The 27,905-nt window shown below is 39.7% G+C and overlaps 1 protein-coding gene across 3 annotated transcripts; it reads right to left on the bottom strand.

Moving 5' to 3' along the window:
• Positions 1-30: 30 nt before the first annotated feature.
• Positions 31-27,328, bottom strand: hm13 (histocompatibility (minor) 13). Of its 3 annotated transcripts, XM_057823938.1 has the most exons (12): positions 26,924-27,326; positions 15,455-15,490; positions 9,889-9,987; positions 9,499-9,581; positions 9,331-9,419; positions 9,164-9,249; positions 8,946-9,071; positions 8,815-8,872; positions 6,245-6,365; positions 5,444-5,546; positions 5,279-5,364; positions 31-2,735 (listed from the first exon to the last, which is right to left on the bottom strand). In XM_057823938.1, exons 1-12 carry the CDS (start codon positions 27,137-27,139, stop codon positions 2,663-2,665), a joined length of 1,176 nt encoding a protein of 391 aa, XP_057679921.1. In that variant the 5' UTR covers positions 27,140-27,326; the 3' UTR covers positions 31-2,662. The 3 variants fall into 3 exon arrangements, with proteins under 3 accessions (XP_057679921.1, XP_057679927.1, XP_057679928.1); XM_057823944.1 differs by lacking the exon at positions 15,455-15,490 and having other exon boundaries at positions 26,924-27,324; XM_057823945.1 differs by lacking the exons at positions 31-2,735; positions 15,455-15,490 and adding an exon at positions 2,831-3,255 and having other exon boundaries at positions 26,924-27,328.
• Between the last annotated feature and the right edge of the window lie 577 nt (positions 27,329-27,905).

Genomic DNA, 27,905 nt, shown 5'->3' with positions numbered 1-27,905 from the left:
ATGGCGACACCAACATATGAGTCATAGGAATGAGTTAAGTTTTGCTTCTTTATGCACCGACAAAAACATTAACATGCAATCTTCAAACAGCTGTACATGAGCATGATGCCCTTTTCCCTCCTTAACATGTAGAAAAAGAGAAAAGAAAGCAACAGCAAATTCAAGCATTAACCATTTAAAACTTGAGTAATCTCAGATTCAGAGAGCAAATATTTATGACACCCAAAAAAAGAAACCTGAAATGCCAAACTTGGAAGTTAAAAAAACGAAAACAATTGGAATTAAATAGTTAGAAATTGCATTAATGTTAGTACCTCAATTGAAACACAATATGAATGGTGTGACTCAAAGTCTATAAATGACCCAATAAATGTTGACGTGACACACATTAGGTACTTGAGGAAACGCTGTTGATTGTAGGAAACAAATATCCTCTTGGCCAGTCACACTTTCATTTTGCACGTGACAATTACCCTGAGGATGTAAAGGGGAAATAATAAGCAAATAATGCAAGTTTTACACACAATGTTCACAACTCTTTTAATGTCAAACGATAAGAGATGGAAAAGGTTTGAGGACGTGTAGTCTCGCCATGACTCATCACTAGATTTGCATTTAAATTCACCACTGATTTCACAGCTTCGCACCGTTCCATCAAAGTCGTTTTCAATATACACTTTATGCTCTTGTGCTATTATTCCCTAACTTCAAGTATAAATTGAATTATTCAATGCAATGATTCAGATTAAAATTTATATATTTCACTTCTTAAAGCGACACTAGGTAACTTTTCAGTTTTGGTCGATTTTAGCGACTCAGGTGGACCTAAAGGAAGACTGTTCCTTATCGTGTCATAATATCCTGATTACCTGCTCACTTGCAGATGGATTGAACGACATTTCTGTTTTCTAGTGGCTGTGTGAAGGATGAATAGTCAGTGGCGCCTCCAGAAATTTTTCATAGGGGTGGCCAGATGGGGCCACTTAAAATCTTGGGGTGGCACACCAAAACTAAAAGCTGTAATTTCGGGTTTTCATTATATTATTGCAGTAAAAAGGTCAGGGGAAAACTATCAGAAAGACTTAAGGACACGGCTACGATATACTTTGGTGTATTGTGTAATATTTGATGTTACTAATGATTTAATGTGCATAGTCCATAACTGTCCAGTAAACATTTTGACTTCCACAACAATTCTGATTAATTGTTATGTATATATTAGGGATAAGATCTACATTTAACAAAACAAAATAATTACTGGGGAAAAGCAGGTGCTGGCAGATTTGCATTTGGGATTAAATGCATAACTGATGCTACAACATTCTAATGATATACTGGCAAGCAGGGTGGCCAGTGGGGTGGCCAACAAATTTATAGGGGTGGCCGTGGCCACCCCCTGGGGGCGCCAATATGAATAGTAATGAGGTAATGAATCCAGTTGTGGCTAAACAATAGCATTCAACAATGTTGAAAATAAACGTTTAATTTTATACCGTATTACCCCCACTGGCCCTCTTTTGTTGCTCTTCCATCTTTGCAGAATTCACGCGTAAGCGTTCGCATTGACTTACGTATTTATAACGAATGGGGGAAGGAGGAAGTGACGTACGCCGTAAAGCAGTCAACACATTTGTATTTTGGTGTTTTGTTTTCCTCAAAGCAAGGAAAGCGATACAGACCCCCTAAAGAAATAAAGAAGGTGTCATTCAACTAGTTGTCAGTAGACATACCATAACTTATGAAAATATTTTTAAAGGTTGAAAAGTTACCTAGTTTTACTTTAAATACAGCTGTTAAAGTTTAGCTATTTAAATTTCAACTGCCACAAATTTCAGCCCATACAATACTATTTAAACAGCACTTTCCAAAATGCTCTTAACCATCGAAGCACCAAGCGCGATTAAAAAAAAAAACTTTCACTGAAATGAGGTTTTATTGTGAAACACCATTTGACCTTCCCTTTAACCTTATAGTTATAAACCTAAAAAAAACAAATCCTTAAACAAAAAGATAAACAGGAGAAAAAAAAGCATGGAAAAAGATGTGATGACCTTCAACCCTGATGTCATCAACATTTACATGCAAGAGCGCAGATGAGGGGAGGGGCTTATCATGGTTTCATTGTTGGAAAGCAAGAATAACAATAACTTACCTTATACTAAATGCTGGAACAGCCCTTCGAAAGCAATTTATGATCACATGACAATATTTCATGTTGGGTATTGTAGTAATTACAATACTAAATTAGGGGTGGAAAAAGGCACATCAAAATTGTGTGATTTTTTTGCTGTCCAAAAGATTCATTTCTAAGAATTAAAATAACTCGCGCTCCTTTTCTTCATCATAGGTAAAGATGAACAGACGTTATGAGTTCTGAATTTTTCAGCAAACTCAAAATAATTTTATCCCCCCCCCCCTCGCCTCTACCCATCTTAACATTGTGGTCATCAATTTTGAGAAGTCCCTGCCCCCATCTACTCATTCTTGCATCTTGTTGGTGGAAGTGGGCTTCTTGTTCCCTGTCCCCCCACCCCTGCTGGCAATAAAGGTCCAGAATGAAAAGTGATCAAAAGTTCTGGCGGGAGGCAGCTAGATGGGATGTGGTGGCCGGTGCCAGGCAAAATGTGGTGTTTGCGAGGCAGGTGGGGTCAGTGAATAAATGCTATTGTTCCTTCTTCAGCGATTCTGACGGGCCATCTTTAGCTAGCACCTCCTCTTCAAAGGACTCCTCGTACCTGGGGGAGAACAGATGATGATGTCGCACAGGAAGTAGACGTTAACACGTGCCCTAATGTAGTAGCACAGGGGTTTTCAACCCAGTCCTCAAGGCACACTGTGGGTCCTGGTTTTTGTTCCAGCCGATCCAGCAGAGACAGTTGAACCAATGAGGCTTCTGCTAAAACAAGCCACACCTGACTGCAATCAACTGATTGCACTTGTAAAACACCAGATTGGGGAAAAAGTGTTGTCATCTTGTTTGGTAAGAATGAAATCCTGCACCCACAGTGTGCCTTAGTGGAATAGGTTGGGGACCCCTGTAGTAGCAGACGTCTTTATGGTAAACGCGAACACCAAAGTGAGATATCAGGACGGGGCATCAACATGGCGGCTGGCAGTCGACGACGCCGGTGGGAGGAGTCTGTTGCCATAGAGACCGCGTCCATGGAGGTTGCGATGCTGGCAGGGGAGCCGCTGATGCTTGGGAAGGAAGTAAGCCTGGGAGAGGCTGGAAGGACACCCTCGGATGACTCATAGCTAAGTGCCTCGAAGGGTGGGAGAGAAGGTGAAAAAAAGGAAAGTGGCCAAGATGTAAGGTTAAAAAAAGATGGAGGCCCGACACTGAAAGGATGATGGTTTTAAGAGAAGGGAAACATCGACAGGTAGTTGCTGCACATGCTCAAATACTTAAGCGTTATGCTTCTGCGTCAGGCCGGCGTAGGTAGTTGATAGCATTTAAAGCTCTGTGTAGAGGTGATGCATTGCACTGTAGTGCGCCACCCAGTCACTAGGGGGGGGGGGGGTGTATCCTCATCTTTATGTGGTTTCGTAGGGTTTAGCAGGGCTTCACTTAGCACTCCTTGGTTTATTAAATGTCAGAGTGCAGCAGTTTCTCGAGCTAGCGCTCATCGAAATTCAAGAAGAATTGCTTTTACTCCCAATGTTGAAATGCAGGACACGCAGAAAACGTTTGCGGAGTTGGTCTGTCCGACCACTGAACTACTCGAGGTAGAGAATGGGTGGATTAGCCACACTTGTTCACCCACCAAGGGGGATGGACGAAGAATTGCACGCTTGATATTTTTGGATGTTAGCGGGCAGATTTGACTTTCTTCTTCGGTGAATTTCAACCTTTAGCATCACACCAGCAAACACACAGCATGAAAATAAAATGAAAGCAATGACATTTTGTGTGGACCAATCACAGTCCTTGCCATTCACTTAGTGACAAATAGTCCTGATTTTTGGGAGGCGCATGTCTGGCTACACCGTAGTATACGCAGTCACCGGCATAGCTACAGCATCGCCCTGACGCAGAAGCATAACAAGCTCTTTATTGTCCAGTAAGGCTGCAACAACTAATCAATCAAATCGATTAATAAATTAGTTGCCAACATATTTGATAGCCGATTTTTGGCAGCAATTACTAGCAGTCCAATTTAGGTGCTCGCTTGTGTGCAATGTTAGGCTGTGCGCGCCAATGATTAGAACGAGAGAGAGTTCACGGCTACACTCAGGTTGGGTTGCTGAATCAATCTTATCACAAAGTGTCCAGAGTGGTATTGTCTTTTGTGTTGTTGGATCCAGTGTGCTTCTCAGAGGTGAGTAAATGAAGTCAATTGTATTGTTTGTATTCTTTGTTGATGAGATGTTGAGAGAAGCACGAAGCATTAAAATAGTTAGCGATTATGTTAATCAGTATTTTAAGTGTCAGTTTGTATTGTGTTTTGGAGAAGCGCATTGGCACTTGAGCTATTGTTAGATAGTAGTGTCATTTTTTTTTTTTAATAAAGAAACACAAACCCATTCATATAGTCGCTTAAGAGTCTCCTTTCAACACAAACGCATATTCAAATGTAAATTGTCATACAAGAGTGTGCTTTGAAATTGGATTTGGACTGGATTTATGAAAAAATGTTTGTTAAAGAAAACATTCATTACAATCTAAAATAAATGAGTCATTGACACATTTCCGCGCTTTGCCCACAAGTAAAAAATGTCAATCAGCAGCACCTTTTTTTTTCTTTTTTTTTTTTGTTTTTTTTTTTGGGAATGAACAGGACTTTTGTCCTATTTGTGTACTTAGAACTTTGATTAAAAATCTTAAGTTTTATGTACTTAAAACAGTACACTTGTATACTACAGTAAGGTTCAAAAATATTTTTGAAAGAAGTAGTCATCCATTTTTTCTTCATTGTTATTCACAACATGCCTAAAACAACTTCAAGTTAAATTTGAAAGGTAATTGGAATAAAACATTTATCCGATTAATCGTTTAATTGTCTGACTAATCGATTATAAAAAATAATCGTTGGTTGCAGCCCTATCGTCCACAGTTTTTGCGTATATCCATTCAGTTTACAGAAAGTAGACAAGGACATCAAGGATAAAGACAAGAAATGGGGAAAGACAAGAGTTGAAAAGTAAAAGAATGTGGACAGTGAGCAGGAAAATGGTTTCCTAGCAATGAATAAAATGATTGCTTGTGTTCACTGACACTTGTTACCATGACAGCAGCGGGGGCTCTAATTGCCCCATGTGTCCTGCTCCTCACACTCACCTAAACATTTCGGTAAGTTCTCCTTTGAAGAGGGCCACCAAAACTGGGAAGCCGACACAGGCTGGTACCAGGTAGAGCAGAGCGGGCTGGCCATGCACAAAAACACATGTGAGCTCCTCTTCAAGGGGATGGGGATTAACAGAGCATTGACCCTTAACTTCTCACCTGTGCATGCTTGAAAGTATGCATGATCACGATGGTGAGGCCCAGTCCGAAGATGTAAGCCAAGAAGCTGGAGTAGAAGTATGTCCTGCTGTTCTTTTTCAGGCTGCAGACAAAGAAAAAGTAAGAAAATTAATCAAAACAAGCATAAGAATATGAGCAAGTAGATGATGAACAAGTCTCGACTACAGTTTCCCATTGACTCATATGCCTACAGCCAGAATCCTGCCTCATGATAAGTCATTGGTTTGAACTATGCAGAGGCAAACAGCTACAAAAATGATTTTTATTGCACAATTTCAATAGTCATGGATCTGTGCGAGTCATTATTTCATTTTTGAACACCTTTTAAAAATATTCAATTATTACATTTGTGTTGAAAAAATGTTGACAGTGGGACTTTAAGGGAAAGAAAAGACAAAGCACAACAAGCAGAAAAGGATCACAAATAAGGACTGTGGCGGTAGCATAAATTGAAGAATAACAAGAAAAATAATATATATATTTAAGCACAATGAGAAGAAGAGCATGCAGAAGCAGAACAGCAAGAAGTATGGGCACACATGGAACAAGTTGAAAGTAAAGAAAGACAAAGCAAGAACAGAGGTAGGATAAGGAGGAAAATGAAGACAAGTAGTAAGCAATGACTAACAAAAAATAATAATAGCATTAGGTCCAGTAGAGGGACAAGTAAAATGATAAGAAGCAGCAGAAAAAAGTAGAAAAAAAAAAAATCACACAATCAGATGACAGACCAGAATCAGAAACAAATGGTATGGCGAGGAACCCCGTCCTCAGGGTTACCTGATGTCAAAACGCAACAGGAGTGCAATGAAGATGCCCGGGATGACGATGTCACCCAGACCCAGCATGGCGAAGTTGCTGGCGTCAAGACCTTTCTCCAACAAGTCTTGAGGAAACACCACTGGCCGGAGGAAAGAGAGAAATCAGAATGCCGCTACTATTTTGGTAAATGATCTTACATTTGTATAGTGCCTTTCCACCATCAAGCAATCAAAGTGCTTTGGCACTAAATGCCATTTTGTCAATAATTTTGGAAGCAAGCAGAGAACTGAAGAGTGACATCACTTTTTAGCCTCTTTTGACAACCATGTTAAAAGTGTACATTTTTGTGGTAGCAATGCTGTCTCATGCAAATAAGTCACTGTTCACCCCACCGCTGTCAACTGTCACTGTCAACTCAAGGCTGTCAAATTGTCTCAGTGGCAGTGATTGAGTGAACGAATGATTTATGGATGATGGTGGGGGGAGTGCAAATTTGATCTTAAATGTCTTTTTATTATTTCGTCTAGAAGCAGACATAGTTGCAGTATGCAGTGGAGCGGTGTGTCCATCATATTTTTTTTTTTTACAGAGTACTTTTTTACGCTACCACTCACAACGTAAAAATGAGAAACTCCACAGGCTGAATATCTATCTAGCTATTTAGCTACTTAGTAACATTATGTCATGTGTTGTCAGATTTTTCTCCCGGTGCTTTTGTGGCGATGAATAAGCAGTCTTTTACATTCAGTTGGCTTCTCATTATCCAGAGGTGCTAAATAAATAACTTACATCATTGACATACATGTGCAACATGAGTACGACAAATAAATGCACAACGTTGAGGGAGCGGTGTCATTCGAGTTGACCGCAGCAAAATGCTAGGTGTGCGCGTGACGAGAACTTTCCGTGACCAAACGAAAGAACATATTCCTTTTTTTATTTAAAGCTTGTGGTGTTTACTTTGGAATTGCAGTGCTGGGGTCTTGACAGCTTTGATTGGTTATGTTTTATTCGATTTATGTAGTGACAGGCTAGTAAACAAGTAGGCAGTCATTTGACGTTAGCAAACTAACGTTAATTGTCAAGTCTACGATTTTACTCCATGCTGTGATTTTTTTTTTTTTTTTTACAAATCGATCATTAACTTACCTTTGAACAAGCATACGTGTCCTTGGGTGACTGTCTTGACATTCAGTTGTTTATGTGGTCGACGACAGACCCTTATCTACTAGTATAGCGTGCATTTGCCGAGCCTTTTTTTTGGGCTTTGAAAATAGCACAAAAAAAATTTCTCCCCCCAATCTTTAGGTGTACCTGGTGTCGGAATTACAGGTACCCCATGCAGCTTTAAACCATCGGATTTTTTTTCTCCTCTGCAACTCTACGGCTAGAAGTCAGACTTTTGGGATTTGGAGCATGATTTTGCAATAGGTCCATTATAGACAATTAATTGCACCATTGTGGCCATACGATCAGACAGTAAAAGCAGGGGTCGCGTTAACCGAATATTTTCCGTCGTTGACCGGTTTTTTAAAACGGTGACGGAAAAAACTGAAGTCCATCTGTCATTTTGACAGGTTGCAATTCACACGCCAGACCACAGGGTGGCGAGTGAGCATATTAATTAGCTATTGTCTCTCTTGATGCATGACGTCGTTGGCCTAACTCGGAAAAATGTCAAGGCAACTGAGCGTCCGAAGTTTCTTCAAAAAGCCCCAAAACGACGATGGTGTTGATAAAAGAGGTGAAAAAAGAGGGACTGATGCAGTGGAGGATGAAGGATGACAACGAATCAAGTGAATCGCCGGTTCACTCCTCATTGCGCCATTGAAAACGCCGCCAATTACCAAGAAGGGCAGAATTGGTAACACGGTGAAAGCGGCATAAAGCCAAAAAAGCGGACCAGACTAGCCAGAGCCTGAAATTATTTCAAGGAAAATATGGAGGGTGCCACCACTGTGTGTACTCTTTTTGCTAAGCTGAGCTCGCATACCACGGTAGCACGTCGGCTATGAACGAACACTTGACGCGCCGTCACCCAGGTGTATTTCGGAAGACAACAGGAAACAAGCTAGCGGATTGTAAGTCCATACAACTTTCTAACGATTTTTTTTAAAAATTGAAGTTTCCTTTATGTGCGTCGTATCAACGTGCATTTTTATTTAATAATAATGATAATAATGAATTTTAAAAAATAAAATAATATTATATATATATATAAAATTGAATTATATAATATTTTATTATTATTAAATGTATTAGGATCATGGAAGGTCCCACTTGGGGGGGTAGATATATCCTGTATATACATAATATAATAAAAATATATATGGAAACACAGCACTGGCCTGCTTACTGTAATCCAAGACTGCACTAATGTTAGTTACTATATATTATAAAGTATTATTGTATTATTGTGTATATACATATAGTGACTGCATCAAGATATAGTCATTTTCAAAATTTAAGTGACGGGTAAAAATAGATTATGACCGGATTTTTATGACCCTGTCAGTCAAAATGACAGACAACGAAAAAGTCTAGCGCAACCTCTGAGTAAAAGTCTAGTAACCATAATCAATACTCACGTTTGATAGGTGCCTCAAACGACTTTGCAACTGTCACCATGACATTGGTACCAAATACCTGAGAAGATCAGCATGTGAGCACAATCGTCAACCAACAGTCAATTCATATTTCAGGTTGTGTCGGTGCTTACCCAGAAGATGTCATAGACAAACAACCCCCCCAGCAGGATGCATCCAGTACTGACATTGTTCAAATGCAGTAGCTCAACCCCATTGAGGGCAAAGGCCAGGCCAAAGAGGTTGTTGGCGATCCAGTGCTGCAAGGCCACAACATGTTGTGTTAATGACAGTCCACACGTACAAGACCATAAACTATGAGTGTGCAAAATCATGAAATGATGTTCAATACCTTTTTGAGAACGTACCACACTCCCACGACGCTGCTGGCAAGCAAACATACCAGGTTGTTGGTGTCAAACTCATAGTTGATGATCTCTACAGAGACAGAACGACAAAATTTGACGCTCAGTGCGTGCTGGTCAAAGGTGGGGAAGGCACGCACTTGCTTTGCCTCACCTTCTTTGGCCTCACCGACACCCTGTGTGAAGAGCAGCTGGTACTGCTTGTTTGGTATAGAAGCTGGAAACACCATGGACAGAAGAGGACTAAGACACCAAAAAGAAAAGTTAACACATTTTTGCAGACATCAGGGTGCGTTTGAATGTACAAGGCATTGCAACTTACCTCATTGTATGAGACAGCGCCAGGACGCCAAGCACGAAGAAGTAGACAGATAGAAGTAGGTTTATGTACTCTTGAGAAAAAACCTGCAATAAACGCAATTGCTGAATGTCCTGTGAAATAATTTTGATGATTTGTTACTAAATGCATGAAAATATCAAACTTTCAATGACAGAGAACAGATGAGTGTTGAAATGCTGAGTTATAGCATTAAACCTTTTTAACTTCTTCAGCTAGGAGAATTTTTGGACAAGCCTAAATGAGTCTGCGGTCTACCAACTACTTCTGCCAGGTCTGTTCCTCCCATTATGTAAAGCAGTGGTACCAAGTAGCTGTTGAATCTAACAGATAACAGAGTTTGAAGCCAGTACACAGCAGAACCTGCAAGATCACCTTAAAGAAAAGGTAGAGTCCAAAGAGAGTACAGCTGGCGATGATGGGGAATCGGGCAGCATCTCGACTGGTGATGGTCTCTGGCATGTCTGACGCATTCTGTGGACAACAGTAGGTGTACTTAATTAAACGAATTTGGGACCAGTGAGAGTAAGTACATAGGTACAAGTAAACTAAGAAAACAGGTCATATATTATACATATTTACCAATATATAGGTTTGCAAAAAAGTTGTACTGGAAATCCAACATCAAGTGTGATACAGGGGTTAGTATCTGAGGCTATTCCATTACCTCCGCTGCTGCTCCCTGTGGCCATTGAGTGCCACTGAATTATACTAAATCTGTGAGTAGCTGGAGGCGCTTAGCTGCACTCCAAAATGAGGTTATACTTGTATATTGTTATATTGTATACTTGTTATATAAAATGAGGCCATTATACTTAAAAAGACAGGAACTTGATCAAGTGCATCCCTTGGAAAGATCTTGTTAAAGTGAATAGACACAATTTCATTTTTCCGATGTATAAGAGTGGAGAAAAATAAAAATAAATATTAACTATTATTTACAAGTAATTTTAAAAGACTTAAGAATATATTAAGAATAATAAAGAATATGTGTAATCAAAAAAGTACAGTGGTACCTCGACATACGATCGCATCACATCCGACGTCAAATTTGACTTGTCATTTGTCTCGACATATGACAACATGCTCGAAATATGTCGATTTATGACAGCGCCGCAATTTGTTTTCCTGCAAGACGGCCGCACAGCGGATTTTCTTGTGAGAGAAATCAAAATGGGTCCCAATTAGAGCAGGTGGTGAAAAAATGTAACGCTTAGCATTGAAATTAAAATGGAAATGATAGAAAAATTAGCGTGGTGTGCGCATCAGTGAACTGGCTCGACAATACTGCTGGTATATGTCTACAATCTCGACGGTCCTCCAACGACCTTTGTTCGCCAATTTTTATAAGTGAAGGTGACATTTATTGTTGTAAAATCGGCAAGGAAGTCGCCAGCTTTGTCAGGTTTTTAATCATTTGTTTTAGAACTTTTGCAGCACAACACGGCTACTGTCCGCCATAGCGGACAACAACAACATGAAAAGTAAAAACTTTTCTGCACATCTTTCACTCTGTCGTCAGTCACACGGTGCGTTCAGTAACAGCATGCAAAACAAAACCGCCACATTAGAACCTGATTTGTTGCATAGTTATTATTATTAGTCCAATTACTATTCATTATATATATATTTTTTGTGCTATTTGTAAAAGCACCAGCAGTATTTATTAAGGATTTAGCCGAAGTTTTTGGGCTGTGGAACGAATTAATCGAATTATAATGTATTCTTATGAGAAAATCCCGCTCGACACACGAACATTTGGACTTACAAACCAGGTCCTGGAATGAATTAAATTCGTATGTAGAGGTACCACTGTACCTGGCTAAGGACAAATAGCTTCAAACATCATACAAGCAGAAAAAAGTTCAGATATTGACCTAACCTTGAAGAAATTTATGGCCCAAATAAGAATGTGTTCTGTTGTGCTTGTTTGTTTACTTTGAGGGAACAGCAACAATAAAGTGCTACAATGTAAAGTGTTGCATTAAAATATGTCAAACAGGACTCAATGTGACATTTTCAACAACTTGCTGCCCAGCCGAATATGTCTGCATGACAAAGTCTAAATAGACTGAACCATGTTTTGTTGACACAGAAGTCAGTACGGCTTCCACTTCTTCTATCACTATTCTTTCTGGTATGTTAGGTCATGCTGCCTTCACATGCTGTGGGAAAGAAGAACCATACCACATTGGTAATTAAGAGTACGTCTTGTTCATGTGCTTTTGTTAGCACAGCATAGCGGGCATGAACTTCATTTTGGTTTGTTATGTGATAACTCATGAACAACAACAAGAAGAGAATGCATTAAAATGCAAATGGTAAACTTTTGTTTGTAAATGAACATTTTACCGAACACTTGGTTAAAAAAATAAGATTTTTATAAATGTGTACACTACATTATGATGATGGCGTAAATAAATAAAAAAACATGCAAATTGATGATATATCTTCTTAAACTTGGCTTCTAACCTTATTTACCATAATTACGACACCATTATGAAAACATCAACATGGGCACGTCAAAATTTGTTCCAACTGAAGTTCTGATACATGAACATTCAAGTCCTAATATTTTTAGTGTCATTGAAAACTGTACATCCGATCATAATTTTAATTCGAATACTGATCGGACTATGGAAATTTGGTCCATTTAAAGAATGAAATATATAAATACAGTGTATCACAAAAGTGAGTACACCCCTCGCATTTCTGCAGATATCTTTTCATGGGACAACACTGACAAAATGACACTTTGACACAATGAAAAGTAGTCTGTGTCCAGCTTACATAATAAAGTTAATTTATTTTCCCTTCAAAATAACTCAAAATATAGCCATTAATATCTAAACCCCTGGCAACAAAAGTGAGTACACCCCTTAGAAACTACGTACATCCCTAAATGTCCAAATTGAGTACTGCTTGTCATTTTCCCTCCAAAATGTCATGTGACTCGTTACAGGCGTGCAGTCAGCATTGCTGCAGAGATTCAAGAGGTGGGGGGTCAGCCTGTGAGTGGTCGAGTTTAGATAAATGATTGATGAAGAACCCAGTAAACATATTCTAACATTCTAGGTGGCGGTTCCTTCACTCGGGTGAAACAAGCGGAGGACGAGTGGCTCAAATTCATGCAGTGCTGCAACGAACAGCAATATATTTTAAATTTTATTTAAAAGTGTATTTTTTAGGGGAAATGATTATTTTTGTTAAAATGTTTAGCAACTTGAGCTGTGGCTCTGGGTTTAGTCCATAAGTTCATTTTTCATTTTATTTAAAATGTTTCAGTTATTTTTTTATTTGATTTATTCTAACATATTCATGTTGGTGTCTGTGGTGGCTACCACTACCACCACAATTTAGTGTTTCAAGATTTAGTTATTATTTATGTGATTTTTTTGGGCATGTATTTTGTAATGGGTGCACACTTTAGTTAATATTAGATATTAGATTTTATTTGCCAATTTGAGGTAACGACCACAGCTGTGGAAGATCTGGCACCTACCATTCTGAAGGGGGGTTATTTAAGTTGATTCGATTATGATTGTTTGGAGTAAAGTTTTCACTGTTGGTTTAAATGCACATTAGTTATTGTTTGAATATATGTATTTTCCATCTGTTGTCGTTTTATTAAGTTGACAATGTTTGGTTAATTTGTCATACCTCCTTTAGGTGGTCGTTAGTGGAGTCTGCCCTGATTTAAACGGCCACAGAGACGTGTATGGAGGTGAGGTCAGTTTGGTTAAAACCTTTTTGTTATGTTGGCCTCTTTTATGTTGGGCCCAAGGTTTGTGTTAAACTGTTTGTTTTGTGACTTTATTAAATGGAATTTTTACCTAAGTTGAAACACCAGTCTCCGCGTGTATGTCGGTCCACTACACTGTCCCAATTTGCAAATATGTTGTGAAAAATAAAAAATGTTGTTCAATGGGAAAAAAATGAACCCATACATCTTAAAGTAACACATTTTAGAGCTATAACTGAAATACTGTGAAACTGCAGTATTACTGCTTAAGGTTATCATAACGTCAAATCTCATACCAGCACATGCCCACTTCCATATAATCAGCGAGGTCTAAAATATCTCTAACCAACTCTCGGGAAAGTTTAAGTACATACTCTCTAGCCACCATGTTTTGAAAGATTTCAGAGGACAGCAATCAATTCGACTTAGATCAGCGTGAGGGGATCAGTATTCTAAATGTTGCATGATGATGATACTACAGATAACAGAACCGGGATCTCACAGTTAGTAGCACTTATTAGGCGCTTTTGCACTGTAGGAATTTGAGTACTTGGCTCCTTTAACTATCCCGCCCTTCTGTAGTTCGAGGAGCTATCCTTCGCGAAGCAGTCGTGTTCGCACATGGGGTACTACGCCCAATTCGACCTGCTGTGACGTTTTAGTCTGCGCCAGTGACGCATTATTTACTCGACAGTCGCCACACCTAGCAGCGGCGCATAAGCTAAATGGAAGACAACGAAATCGAGACCGTTGAAGACACCGCAGCAATTCTTGCATGTTTGAAGGGAATCGTTTCCATCAGCGAGCAATCCCAGCGTCTAACGACGAGACTGGTAGCGCACAATAAAAGACAACAGAGCAAAAGGCAAGCAATGTTTCTTCGTTTCATGGAGACCGAAAGGGTAGCAGACGACCGTAGAAGACAAAGGAGGCTAAGGGTAAGTGTAAAACAATGTATTTGACGTGTTTACTAAGGATGTAAGTGTTCACGTGATGCGCGAAAAGTAAGGGGCGTGTTTGCGCTGATTTCAGCGAATCACCAAAGAGTTACGTAATATCGTTCCTGCGGCCCCGCGGAAAGTACTCACTTCAGAGTCGGCGCTAAAATGTAGCTCAGAAGACGAGGTCCGTGTCCTAGGTTCCTACATATCCGAACACACAAAATGACGTCATCCACCCCCAAATGGGTCGAGGAACTGCGTATAGTTACAACAGTGCGAAAGCGCCTATTGCTAGGGATGTCCCCGATCCAATCACATGATCGGAAATCGAGCCAATCACACCATTTTTCAGACGATCGGAATCGAGTGAAAAGGATCACGTTTTTAATTTTAACACACACACACACGAAAAAATACACGTTTTAGCCCTTAAAATTTTTTAAACAAAATCCAGGAATCTAATGACATTGTCAAAGGAAGCAGAAATAGATATGTTTTATACAGCGCAACACTACTGGAAAAAGCGGAAGAGGAAGTACTGTAAAGTGTAAACAGTACAGCAGTATAACATGTTTGGAACTTTGGTACCAAAAAACAAAAAAAACAAAAACAACAACAAAAAACAAAGGAGTGTGATTGTACAAGGTGGACTGTGACAGAACCTTTTGACAAACCAACCACTAACATTTTCATCACCATACATCTCGTTGTGGATCCATCATGGAAAAGCCATGTTCTGCTTGTCAAGTCTCTGTCATCATTAAAAAAAATGGGCCGTAAATGCAATGCTGCCCAATCATTTATTCAAATACCAATTAACTGCTGAGGAAAAAAAACAATGAAACACACTCATTTGACAAGAAGACATTGTGGAAGTGTTAAGACTCGCCATACTTTTCTAGAAAATGGCAAGCAAATGGTGATGGTGATGACATTGTGATGTCACATGACATTTTGATTCTTTTTTAAACACTTTATCCAGGGCTCTGGGTAAGACCAACAGGAAGGTCTAAGGATAAATATTGGTATTGAAGCATCGGTTCACGGGATTCATCACATTAAAATGAAGACCAAATTAACAGTTTCATAGGTTGATGAAAGGAAGAACACAAATGTGATACAAGCTCTCATGCAGGAAACAAAATTCGGAGTCGTCACAGTGATGTAATAGCGAAGTAATTAGTTAATATCACACGCGCGCACGCACACACGAACTATGTATGTTTACATGCATACAAACAGCGTCTATCATACTCACTCGGAACCCTGACTCGTATGCTTTTTCTCCGAGATCCTACGGACAAGATAAATGTAAACGGAAAAAGACAGAAAGAAACAGTATCAGGACTAAATCCATCTAGTCAGGCAGGGAAAAGCACACACTCGATTGTTCACTTACAAGCACATATAGAGATATGATAGTGTCTGGCCAATCTGGCCAATGTCACTTCAATTCTATTTCAATATCCTTGTATTTTCCCTTCTGTGGTTTTTGGTGCGGGACCCTCGTGAGGATAAGCGGCTCGGAAAATGAATGAATGGTTTTTGGTGTTGGCTAACCTTGGTAATATTAAATATGGAAATACTGATTAGTTGAGCAGTTTGTAAACATTCTAAAGGAAGCTCATGATTTTGTGCTTAATATAATTGGTTCGACTGAAGTGACAAGAGCCGCAGTGTAAGAGAACACCTGCTAGAATTGGAGCTTGCTTGATTTTACACTGAAAACTTAACATGGTTTGTTAAACTATCACGGTTAAAATATTAATGTGTTAATCCGTATAATAAAATTATAATAATAATTGTGTTTACAATTGTGAGCAAAATACAGTAGTTGCAATAATCATTTTGTGCATATTTCTGCAATTTTATTTTGTACTTTGCGAAAAAAAAAAAAGGTGAAACAACTAAAAACATATAATTTTGTAGTATCTTCAAAGTAGCCACCCTTTGCTCTGATTACATTTTTTGCACACTCTTGCCATTCACTTGATGAGCTTCAAGATGGAGTCACCTTAATTGGTTTTTGACTTTACAGGGTTTTACAGGGTTAATTAATGGAATGTATTGCTTTATCAATTTGGGACCTTCATTTGTGTTGCACTGAATGAGGTGTGTCCAAAATTTTGGCCTGTACTGTATATATACTCAAACAGGATTTCGTACCAACACCAACGGTGGAAGAAATGGATATTCAGTCATTATGTTTCATTGAAGTCTTGTCATTGATGTGTCACAAATCAATAATCGTAATGCGTATTAAAAAAAATAAGCTGCCTGTGCCAAGCAGACGACAAAAATCAAATTCTTATAGGGTTTTCCTGGACACTCAAAGATGCTTTATGTGTTAATGGTGTTATATAGCGCTTTTCCACCTTTCAAGGCGCTTTACACTATCTCGCCATATGATGCAGCACCAGGAGCAACATGGGGTTCAGTATCTTGCTGAAGGACACTTAGACGAGTTCATCAGGGCGAAGAATTGAACCCACAACCTCTGGGTTGGGGGACAACGACTCTACCACTGAGCCACGCCAGCCCATGTGCTTCAAAAACAAACCAAACTAAAAAAAAAAAAAAAAAAAAAAAAAAAAAAAGGTTGAACGCTACACAAATCATCAATAAAAACATGGCAATGATATGGAGGTGTCATTTTCAAATATTTAAACTCCAAATAGAACATAACGGCACATCAAAAGTTTTAACTGAGAATATTTATCATTTGAAAGGGAAAATATGTTCATTTGAAATTTCTTGGTGTCAACAAATCTAAAAAGAAAAAGTTGGGACAAGTAGCAATAAAAGCCTGGAAAAATTAATTTCACATGTAACGAACAGCTGAAAGACCAATCGCCACTAAACAAGTCCATTTGCAACCTGATTGAGGGGAAAAAAAGAACTTCTCAGAGTGGCAAGGTCTCTCAGAAGCCAAGCCTGGTCGAGCATCACCAATACCTCCGACGGCGTATAAAAATAATAGTGGAGCATTATCAGAAAGGAGTTTCCCCAGCGATAAATTGCGGAGGTTGACGTTATCCTCATCATCTACAGTGAATAACATTATCAAAATATTCATAGAATCTGGATCAGTGCAAAGGGTCAAGACTGGAAAATCATGCTTGATTCCTTTGATCTTAGGGCCCTGAAATGACACTGCACCACAAACAGAAATGCTACTGTAAAGGAAAGCCCAGAATAGACTCAGTAATACCTCCACAAACAATTGTCAGTGAACACAATCCACCGTGCCATCCCCCATTGCCAACTGAAAGTATAAAGTGCAAAGCAGCCATATCCAAACAAGGCCCAGAAGCACAAGCATTTTATTCTGAGACAGGGATCGTTTGAAATGAAGTGTGGCAAAGTGAAAAACCTTTTTAGTCCAACGAATCACAATTCCAATTTCTTTTTTGAAAACTGGGACGCCATGTCATCCAAACTAAAGATGTACTTGACTGCGTGCACGGAACGCCGTTGATAAAATCCTTAATTCTAATTAGGATAATGCACTTCAACAAAGAGCACACTTTCATTTCAACCTTTAGGTATAGATTAGGGCTGCAGCTATCGAATATTTTAGTAATCGAGTAATGGACTGAAAATTCTATTTATTAATTGAGTAATCGGATAAAACAAATATATTTTTAGGTGAAGAGCAATTATAAATATACATGAGAAAACAAGACATTTCATCTAATCTTGAACCATTTTCAGTCAATCAATGTCTTTATTTTCGATGTATATTGTTGAAAACAGCCAACAATTGCATCTCAGATGTAACTAGAATAAAAAAAGACTAATTCACTGGTTTCACTCAAAAAAACTTTAGATCTTATTAAAATATATATATACTGTATATACACCTAAAAATGCCGTTACGCTTGATAACACACATCACTTAAAAGTTAGGATTTTTTCCCACGTGTTTCAATTGAATTTCTATTTGTGACAAGCCATTTTTGAGTTCTAGTTAAGTTTTAAGTTAGTCTAAACTGTAAGTCCTGATAGGATTTTGAGTTTTTGCAGTGTTCAAAATAAATGTATGATACAGGCTGTATTGGAGCACATTAGGGACCAGTGCTACTTGGTGTTTTATCCAGCAATGACTACTGAGCTAAAATTGATAGTTAGTATTATTGAGTTTTTATTTTACACCCTCATCACTCCACATCGCTATCTTATGTTAAAGCCTGTATGTAAGACACGTTAGCCACGCATTGACAGTGGTCATAATTAATAGAAACCTAGCCCTCCGCAGGGCTAACGTTACGTGAGCTAGTAACAGTAACGTTAATCTTATTTATTAGCGCTTAGCGCTCTTTATTAGCGCTTAGCGCTCTACTGCTTTTAGATGGCGGCTGTTTACTAACGCTGCCCAGACGCTGCCGAGTCTGTCAATTCGCATCTAGTTCAACATACATGTGATCTCGCTACCTGCTCCCAACGTAGCATCGTGCGCGCTAGTATTTACAACGTCGGCGTCGTTTGTACCGGCTGTCGGCTGCAGTAAGTTTTTTTTTTTTTTTTTTTTTTTGCTTCTTTCTCTACGCACGTGACAGCAAAACGTGATGCTTAGAGCTGTCAAAATAAACGATTACTCGAGGTGAATAAAATTACTCGGATCAGTTTTTAAACTCGAGTTACTCGAGTTGCTCGAGGATTCGTTTCAGCTCTAGTATAAATAAAAGATCTTATGCATGAAACAATTAAAATTATTGGAAACTGAATAGAGTGCCTCTTAAAAAAGACTGGGAGAACCCAAGTTGTTTTCAGTGCTCCGTTCAGAAGCCTGTATCTGTGATAGTATGGGGTTGCATGATGGCGTGTAGCATGGGCAACTTGCAAATCTGGAAATGCAGCATCAGTGCAGAAAGGTATACTCTCCTGTTCTAGGGCAACATATGCTTCGGTCCAATCTTTCAGATAAGACCTTGCATTTTTGTAAGTGATAATGCCAGACCAAAAGCAGCATAATTACAACAAACATGGCCGTGTGGTAAAATGATCGATCTGGGTATATAGATGGCCAGCCTATAATCCAAATGTTTCACCAAAAGAGAACATTTGGCACATGTATGGAGAAAAACACCTGTGACCTTTTTGTGACCCGCACTGGTTCCATCATTATTTAATACACATATATATAACAAAGTATATATATAACAAAGTACGACTGTGTACTAAAGCACAGTCACTGATTCCATAAGAATGCATTTAGGCTATGTATAAAAGTACAACTATGTACTAAAGTACAGTGAGTTCCTTCCTTTGAGAATACAACAGCTGCCTTCGACAATAAAGAGCCTAACCATGATTGGACACGACAATACAGAGGCTAGCCATGATTGGACAGGCAGTGTGTCTCCTGAGATCACGTGACATATGCCTATAAAAAGCCTAATCCCGGACCACACTTTAGGGTCGGAATCGTAGGACTTCACGTGTGGTCGCTCGCCCGGAGTTTCCTTTCGCTCAAACCGGGAACGTTGTGTGGCCCTCCGTTCATTGTCGACAAGGTACGAGCTTGATTTCAATATCAGAAAGGAACTCATTGTGCTTTGGTGTGAAGATATTGTGTTAGCTTCGACAACTAATAATTATCTAGCGCCATTGTTATGTGTGTTGACGTGTTTTCAACTACTTCGTAAGGGTTACAATTCAGACCTAGCGTTGTGGTTATTCTTGATTTTGTTTTTGCTTGCTTTTGTGGGACTGTAATCAGTTAAACTTCTTCGTTTATTCTCCATTTATTCATCTATTTACAATTTCTAATCAATAAACATTGTCTATTTCGCAAAAGTGTGCCTGTTATTCTACTCCCTGCGAACCTGTTACGAAGTTTCTTTCATCTTCCATAAAAGGGTGATCCCGAACCTTCGTATAAAAGAACTTGTTACGAAATTTCCATGTAAGTCGCCGATATTATTTGATACTGTGATTGATTATAAACAGTATCTATTCAAAGAATGCTTGTCTGATTGGATATAACAGACAGTCGCCGATATTATTTGATACTGTGATTGATTATAAGCAGTATCTACTCAAAGAATGCTTGTCTGATTGGATATAACAGACAAATTAATTCATTTTCATTGATACTGTGATTGATCATAAGCAGTATCAGAATTGTTTTAAACCATTTTGGCGACATTTTGGCGGTCCTGAAATTTCGTCTGAAATTTCGTAAAACATTTTGGCGTTGTCGGCAGGATCAATAGTATTTTGATAAATTGACTATTGATTGGAATTGGTCATTGTGATCAAGTAATACTGGGAATTTTATTTGGTCAATTGATTTGGTAAATACTGAGTGAGACGTAACAGAATAGCGATGTTTAAGAAATTGCTTAAGTGTAATGTGAAAGAAGCTGAGGAGTCGATCGATAGGGTGGTCGTAGCTCCTGCTTGGGAAAAGAACCTTGGAATGGAATTGCGTCGTGTTTGCGCGGATGCGGTGACCGTCCCGATACGTGGATTCGTTAGGGGATTGTACTACACACGACGTCAGATATCTGTGGATTTGTGTTGACCGTTAGTTTGTCATTGAGCTCAAATTGTATGTTTTTATGTTTGGTCTGGTGTGAGCCACTGGTACAATATATGACGACTTTGATTTGTATGACTTTGATTTGTATGACTTTGATTTGTACTGGTAGAATATATGATGACTTTGATTTGTATTTGAAACTGTGCTGTCTTGTATGATAAGTCATTGGAGATGGTTGTTGTGAGACTGAATGTGAGGCTGCGTTGCGTCATGATTCTTTTTCGAGAGGCTCAGGCGTAAATAGCTGACCTGTTTATTACGTGTGGATAATTGTAGTTATTGTCGCGTAACTGATTATGACTTGTTGTGTGGGATCGTGTGTGAATAGCTGACCGTTTATTGCGTGACCGTTTATTGCGTATATGGCTGATCGTTTATTGCGCAATATCGGAAAAAAGTAGATGTTTTTCAACATGAGTGCAGCCCTTCGGTGGCCCCTATTTGCAACATGGGGTCCTCGACGGCATCTGCTGGGTTTTTGCCCAAATTGATTATAAGGGTAGGTTGTGATTGCAGCTGGGAATATCCCAGCCTTTCCCTTATATTATTTAGGATAAAATTGAGAAACAAATTGGGAAAACAGGTCAAACAAAAATGAAATGGAATTTCATTAGAGATGAGAATAGATGGTTGAGCTCAATTGAAACTTATGAAATGTTAAGGATAATTAATTATCAACGAGCTCGTGGATTTAGACATTGGGTTAGACATTTGATAAAAATGCCTGAGGTGAGGAGTGTGCATGCCAGCATCTGCTTGATCAACAGATGACGGTATTCCAGTTCCCGCCCAGAAGCTCAAAACAACCAGGATTGTTGATAGTGTTGACAAATTATGTTAATGGGAACAGTGATAAAGTGATTATTCTGTAACAGTTGAAGTGTGGTATTGGCAACTTAAGGGTTAATGTACACTCACTGTCATGAATTGCCTTATTGGTAATTTGAATTTAAAATTTGTTCTTAAGGAATTGAAGCTGTAACAACTGAAGTGTGGTATTGGCAATTTAAGGGTTAATAATGTACACTCACTGTCATGAATTGAACTTTAATTTGACATGAGTTGCTTTATTGGTAATTTGAATTTATGGAATTTGGCTGTCTTTGTTCGGCTGTGACCTCAGTGGCTAATAGACAATTCTAGATTTCGTCGTCACGTGACAATTATAACGAGTTTGACTATGATTTCGACTTTTCGATGTTAGCCATTGAAACGAGCACTTTAATTCCCGCGATACCTAATGTAGTTTCAACTGGACTAGGACTTAGATGTCCCAAGGGACACTACGGGCACATTTTACCTAGGTCTGGATTGTCACTTAAAAGGGGTAACCATACTTGCGGGAGTCATCGATGCCGATTTTCAGGGAAAATTGGGGGTTGTAATGTATAATTTGACCCCTGAACCGTTCATTGTGAAATCCGGCGATAAAATTGCACAACCTTTAGCAAGGGAATGTGAATGGAGTGTAGGTTTAACTCCCCCTTTTAATTGGACGATTGCCAAAAGATATCTATTCAGTGGAATAGATCATCGGAATGGACAAACTTCGGAGCGCCCAATCTTTGTCCATTCCGAAGCGTTTTGTTCTGTTTTCTTTTTCAGCTTGGTGATTGATGTGGAGACGGTGGATTGGAACACCTGCGGGAAGATCGCAGCGGTACTGCGTTCCTCTGCATCGAAGGTGGTGTCGGATCCCGGGCCACCATCCTCTGTGCTATGGTGGAGGAAGAACGTCGACTCTCTGGGGAGTCCATTGCCATTTCTGGCGATACCGACTCTCTGGGAAGCTCATTGCGGTTTCTGGCGACTGAGGACGTGTCCTGCCAGAGGGAGGCTGCAGGGTAGACATCACTTCCCCCTGCTCCATATATAGGGAAGCCGATCCAATCGGAAATGCCGTTTTAATGCATTGAATATGACTGTGTGTAATTTACAGATACTTAACATGAAATTACAGAAAGGAAGGGTCCTAAGGGTGGTCACATAATGTGGTTGCAAATAACTATAACTGAACCCTTATTAGTTTGCAGATATGTTTTGCCTGTAATTACAACTAATGCTTATTATTTTGTGAGACCTCAAGGGGAATGGTTTAGCCCACAAACCAATCCTACTTATGACCTAAGCGGATGCGACACATCGGATAAAGGTATGACATGTATGAAACAAGTAATGTATCAAGAAGCATGTTTTAAACGCGACACAGGCATTATGTGATTGGTACTATGAAACCACACCCACCGTTGCCTAAAACACCGTTTTCGGGTTGTCTTGACAATGTGGAGTTTTTCATTTGGAATAACCAGACCTATAAATTGCACTAAGGTTCTAGGTGGTACTGCCCCCAGCATTCCCACTGCAGAAATCCCTTGCAGCACCCCAATAATGATGCTGTAGGCTATGGCTTCTTGATTATGCAGAGGGTCATATAGAAAAAAACTAGGAGGTACTTGTGAAACGCTTCCCACGTGGGTATGGAAGGCTGGAGAGCTAAGGACGGGTAAGATCCCTCTAAAACCTGGGACAACCTAAGGTAGGCCCAGTCACGATTACCTGGCACACCTCCTGACTATAACAGGCGGGTATGGAAGGCTGGATAGCCAAGGACGGGTAAGATCCCGCCTCCTAACTCTGGGACAACCTAAGGCAGGCACAGTCACGATTACCCGGCCTCAGTCCCTGGATGGAGGAACAGGGACTAGACAGGAGAAGATGTGCAGCGTGGGGATGCACAGCGTTACGTTGACCCGCTGGCATGTCATCGAAACAGACCGATGAGGCATTAACAAACTGCTCACAGGAAATTGGCTGCGCAGTGGGGGAGCTGGGCCCAATTCGTTTTGAACGATTGAACACAGGTCTAATGTTTCCAAGCTTAAAGTGTCCACATTGATAGCTCGAAATGAAGTGGTACATGCAGCCAAGGAATTTGAGCAGGAGTCTGCTCATCATTGGTGGGATATATTTACTGGGATGTCTATGACAGCAAGACAATATTTCGTACCTCCGATGTTTATATGTAATCATTGTATTAAGTATACTGTTTTGAATGTATGTTTTTTGCTATGTCCGAAAGGTAAAGCGGTCGCTAACTAATGAAATGTATAATTTGGCCTATCAATGAGAATACAATCGGTAGATATGTGAATTGACTTCGCACCAGGGTATTAAGTAAGGGAATGATGGTGACCCAGTGCGGGTCAAAGGGTGGAATGTATGGAGAAAAACACCTGTGACCTTTTTGTGACCCGCACTGGTTCCATCATTATTTAATACACATTAAAGTATATAACAAAGTACGACTGTGTACTAAAGCACAGTCACTGATTCCATAAGAATGCATTTAGGCTATGTATAAAAGTACAACTATGTACTAAAGTACAGTGAGTTCCTTCCTTTGAGAATACAACAGCTGCCTTCGACAATAAAGAGCCTAACCATGATTGGACACGACAATACAGAGGCTAGCCATGATTGGACAGGCAGTGTGTCTCCTGAGATCACGTGACATATGCCTATAAAAAGCCTAATCCCGGACCACACTTTAGGGTCGGAATCGTAGGACTTCACGTGTGGTCGCTCGCCCGGAGTTTCCTTTCGCTCAAACCGGGAACGTTGTGTGGCCCTCCGTTCATTGTCGACAAGGTAAGAGCTTGATTTCAATATCAAAGGAACTCATTGTGCTTTGGTGTGAAGATATTGTGTTAGCTTCGACAACTAATAATTATCTAGCGCCATTGTTGTGTGTTGACGTGTTTTCAACTACTTCGTAAGGGTTACAATTCAGACCTAGCGTTGTGGTTATTCTTGATTTTGTTTTTGCTTGCTTTTGTGGGACTGTAATCAGTTAAACTTCTTCGTTTATTCTCCATTTATTCATCTATTTACAATTTCTAATCAACATTGTCTATTTCGCAAAAGTGTGCCTGTTATTCTACTCACTGCGAACCTGTTACGAAGTTTCATCTTCCATAAAAGGGTGATCCCGAACCTTCGTATAAATTTACGAAATTTCCATGTAAGTCGCCGATATTATTTGATACTGTGATTGATTATAAACAGTATCTACTCAAAGAATGCTTGTCTGATTGGATATAACAGACAAATTAATTCATTTTCACTGATACTGTGATTGATCATAAGCAGTATCAGAATTGTTTTAAACCATTTTGGCGACATTTTGGCGGTCCTGAAATTTCGTCTGAAATTTCGTAAAACAGCACATCATAAAGAAAAAGGTGCAACAAAGCAGGCCTAGGACAGTTAAACAGTTAGGTCTGCATCATCTCCTTGGTCTCCAGTCCTCTTACAGACTTTTGTTAGAAGAGAGGATGCCTCAGATTGCTGAAAATTGCCTTGACCCAACCATTTTGAAATTTGTTGACACCATGTAAATGGAAACTACTTATATCACGCATAAATTTATCTACATGGTCACCTTGCCCAAAGTGCTTTACATTAGCAAACACTTATCCTTTCACGCACACATTCACACACACCAACGGGTGCACACACACCATGAAGTTTAAAAATCAACATACTGTTGTTTCCCAGAAAATTACACATTTTCTCACTTTAAACTTGTTGCCTATCATCTTATCCACTTTCTATTGATCTATTCCGGAAAAAAATATTGAAAGCAAGCCCTCCACATCATTGCATTAAGTTTTTAATCAATACTTGTGCTTCAATTTAAAGTGCTTGTGACACTACACTCGGTATTTTATGCTCCTGAATGAAATCGATCTCATGTAAGTGTGCAGAAGCGATCTACATATTTTTTCAATTGAATCCCATTACGAAAATGACTTCTGGCCACGGTCTCAAATTGAGGAAGAGACGAATGTGACGTTAATGGGAGACATCATCGCAGCAGGGGGAACGACAAGCCGAAACTTGCTCGCCGCCAGGGGCTGGCCGATCGGTCAAGGCTATCACCCCCGCTGCCGTGTGTGCCATGAGTCGGGGTAGTTTTGTGTCATTTTTCGAAAGGCGAAGAAGAGAATTGGAAGAGCCGCTTGGTTGTGGTTAGCATGTACCCCAGCTCTCACAGTCCTATTTTGTTTACACGCTTTCCTCCTACTCCAAGTATCCGCCGGATGACAAGAGCCGGATTAACTCCGTTGGCATAAAATGCCATTCGGGAGGTTTAAGAAGTTGGCAGTTTGGACCTTTATGCAGTAATTTAGCCCTGTCGTACTGAATAAATGCATTTTTAATATTTCATATTCCATTTAGCACAAGACTATTGTTTGTCATGACCATACAATTTATTTAGCTATCGGGGAAAAATACTTAGATACAATGAATATCCTGTAAAAATATTGGAGTAGAAAGAAAAAACAATGACAACGTTTTACAGTATGCTCCAGTCATAAGCCTCGTGTTTGTGGTCGTTCTGAATCTTCCTCTTCCTCCAAATACGACTCAAACATATATGGCCATATGCCACAGCCTTCCTCTGGATCGACAATATCACTTGAAAGATCCACACTTGAACCAGAATCACTGAAAAACGCTTCCTCCTTCATTGGGGTGAATTCTAAATCCGCTGAAATCGCTACTCCGCCGACGTCATCACCCAGATAGAGGCGCCAGAGCGCTATAATGACAGGAGGAGCTAAAAGACTCATTTCTCGTCATCTGCGCTTTGCCAAATTGTTGTTTATAGTCAAATCGTCTCACAATATGATTTTAATTCCAATTATAATGGTATTTATGATTTTTTATCGTGTCACTGGCACTTTAAAGGGAATCCAGTCAAAAAAAAAAAAAAAAAGCCCTTTAGCGCCACTTTCAGTCGGAGACGTGTTCAAACAAAAACCTCCCAAAGTACACGTCACTCCAAGCTTTTAGTGAGCATCTTAAGAAAGGAAGCACCAAAATAGATCTATCACAATGACAACATTGTAAGATGACGGGTCTGCCAGCTAATGTCCACGTAGATGGACATGCTGTACAAAGAAAGGCTATGTAAAATAAATGTGACTTGACAAACAAACAATACGACGACGTCAACAACCGCGTAATACAACATGAGACTGCATAAACAATGTGGCATATAGAATCAATACAAGCTTGTTATTGACCTACAGTATTTAGAACGTACGTTCTATTTCATATCACAATTTGTGACGTAGAGCTAGCTCAGTTAGCCCCAGCTAACAGCAGTCATACCTTGGACTTGGAGCAGGCCACGGAGCGCAAGGCTCCAAAGAAGATGGGCACCAGAGCCATGACCACCAGGCTGCCGTATGCCAGTGCCGTGCCCTCCGGCGTGGCCACGAACTTGGCGGTCGCGTTGAGCGCCTCCGTCCCGTTGGCGTTCAGGGCGTCCAGCATCGCGGCGGTGGGCTCCGAAGCCGAAGCCACGGTTTTTTCCACTTCAGACATGTCTCGCCAGGGATGGCGGCTGTTTAAGCAAGGGTGTCGGGTGTCGCTGGAAGTGGACAGAAAACAGGCGGACAGTCGGAGATAGAAGTTGCAACCGTATGCGTGTCATGGACGAGACGCCAACCAGCAAGCCGGTGACCCGCTAAGGCCACGTTTCTTAAAGCAAAGATTTCCCCACGTGCACAGACGTCCCACTTTGATGCGGTCTAAGAACCGGACATCATTGTTTTTTTTTTTTAAAGGTCAAAATCTTAATCGAATTCCGCTAAATTGACACCGTACTTTCGTTATTTATTTGACCACGTTATCGTTATGTTGTCTGTGCTACTGCATCTAGTTTGTTAGTATATGCTTTTCAACTTTTAGCGAATCTTTTTTGTATATCAGAAATAAGGAATTGAATACCATTGCATAGCTTATATTAACTGATATGACTGTATTTAGGGAAAACCTTAACAAACAAAACATGAGTTGGTCTAGTCCTAAACGCATGGTTTATCCTCAAGACCGCTACCACCAACATATAATAAATGTATGCATAGAACTCTTGCTTAGTTGTAATGTAAAAGCATTTTATCTTGGTTCAAAGGTTAAAATGGTATAAACTATTCAATCACATTTAAAAATAAAGGGTGTTCTTGTTAATATTATTATTACTTGGATGAAACATCCCCACTAAAGAACCAACCATTGCACACAAGTGATTACACTAAAATCAATGTGCTCTTTGCAAAAATTGACGATCTCTGCTACGAGGACAAAACAC

The sequence above is a fragment of the Corythoichthys intestinalis genome, chromosome 2, assembly GCF_030265065.1.
Source record: "Corythoichthys intestinalis isolate RoL2023-P3 chromosome 2, ASM3026506v1, whole genome shotgun sequence".
Lineage (NCBI taxonomy): Eukaryota > Metazoa > Chordata > Actinopteri > Syngnathiformes > Syngnathidae > Corythoichthys > Corythoichthys intestinalis.
The sequence above is the reverse complement of the archived record's forward strand: the minus strand, read 5'-3'. Positions and strand labels throughout refer to the sequence as shown.

Bases quoted from the DNA above. Each gene is read 5' to 3' on its own strand.
- hm13 (XM_057823945.1), bottom strand. From the start codon at position 27,139: ATGTCTGAAGTGGAAAAAACCGTGGCTTCGGCTTCGGAGCCCACCGCC. The intron at 9,582-9,888 runs GTGATCTTGCAG...CGTTTATTGCAG, and splicing joins GACTCTACCTTTTCTTTAAG to GTTTTTTCTCAAGAGTACAT. The intron at 9,250-9,330 runs GTGAGGCAAAGC...CTGTCTCTGTAG, and splicing joins TGTCGGTGAGGCCAAAGAAG to AGATCATCAACTATGAGTTT.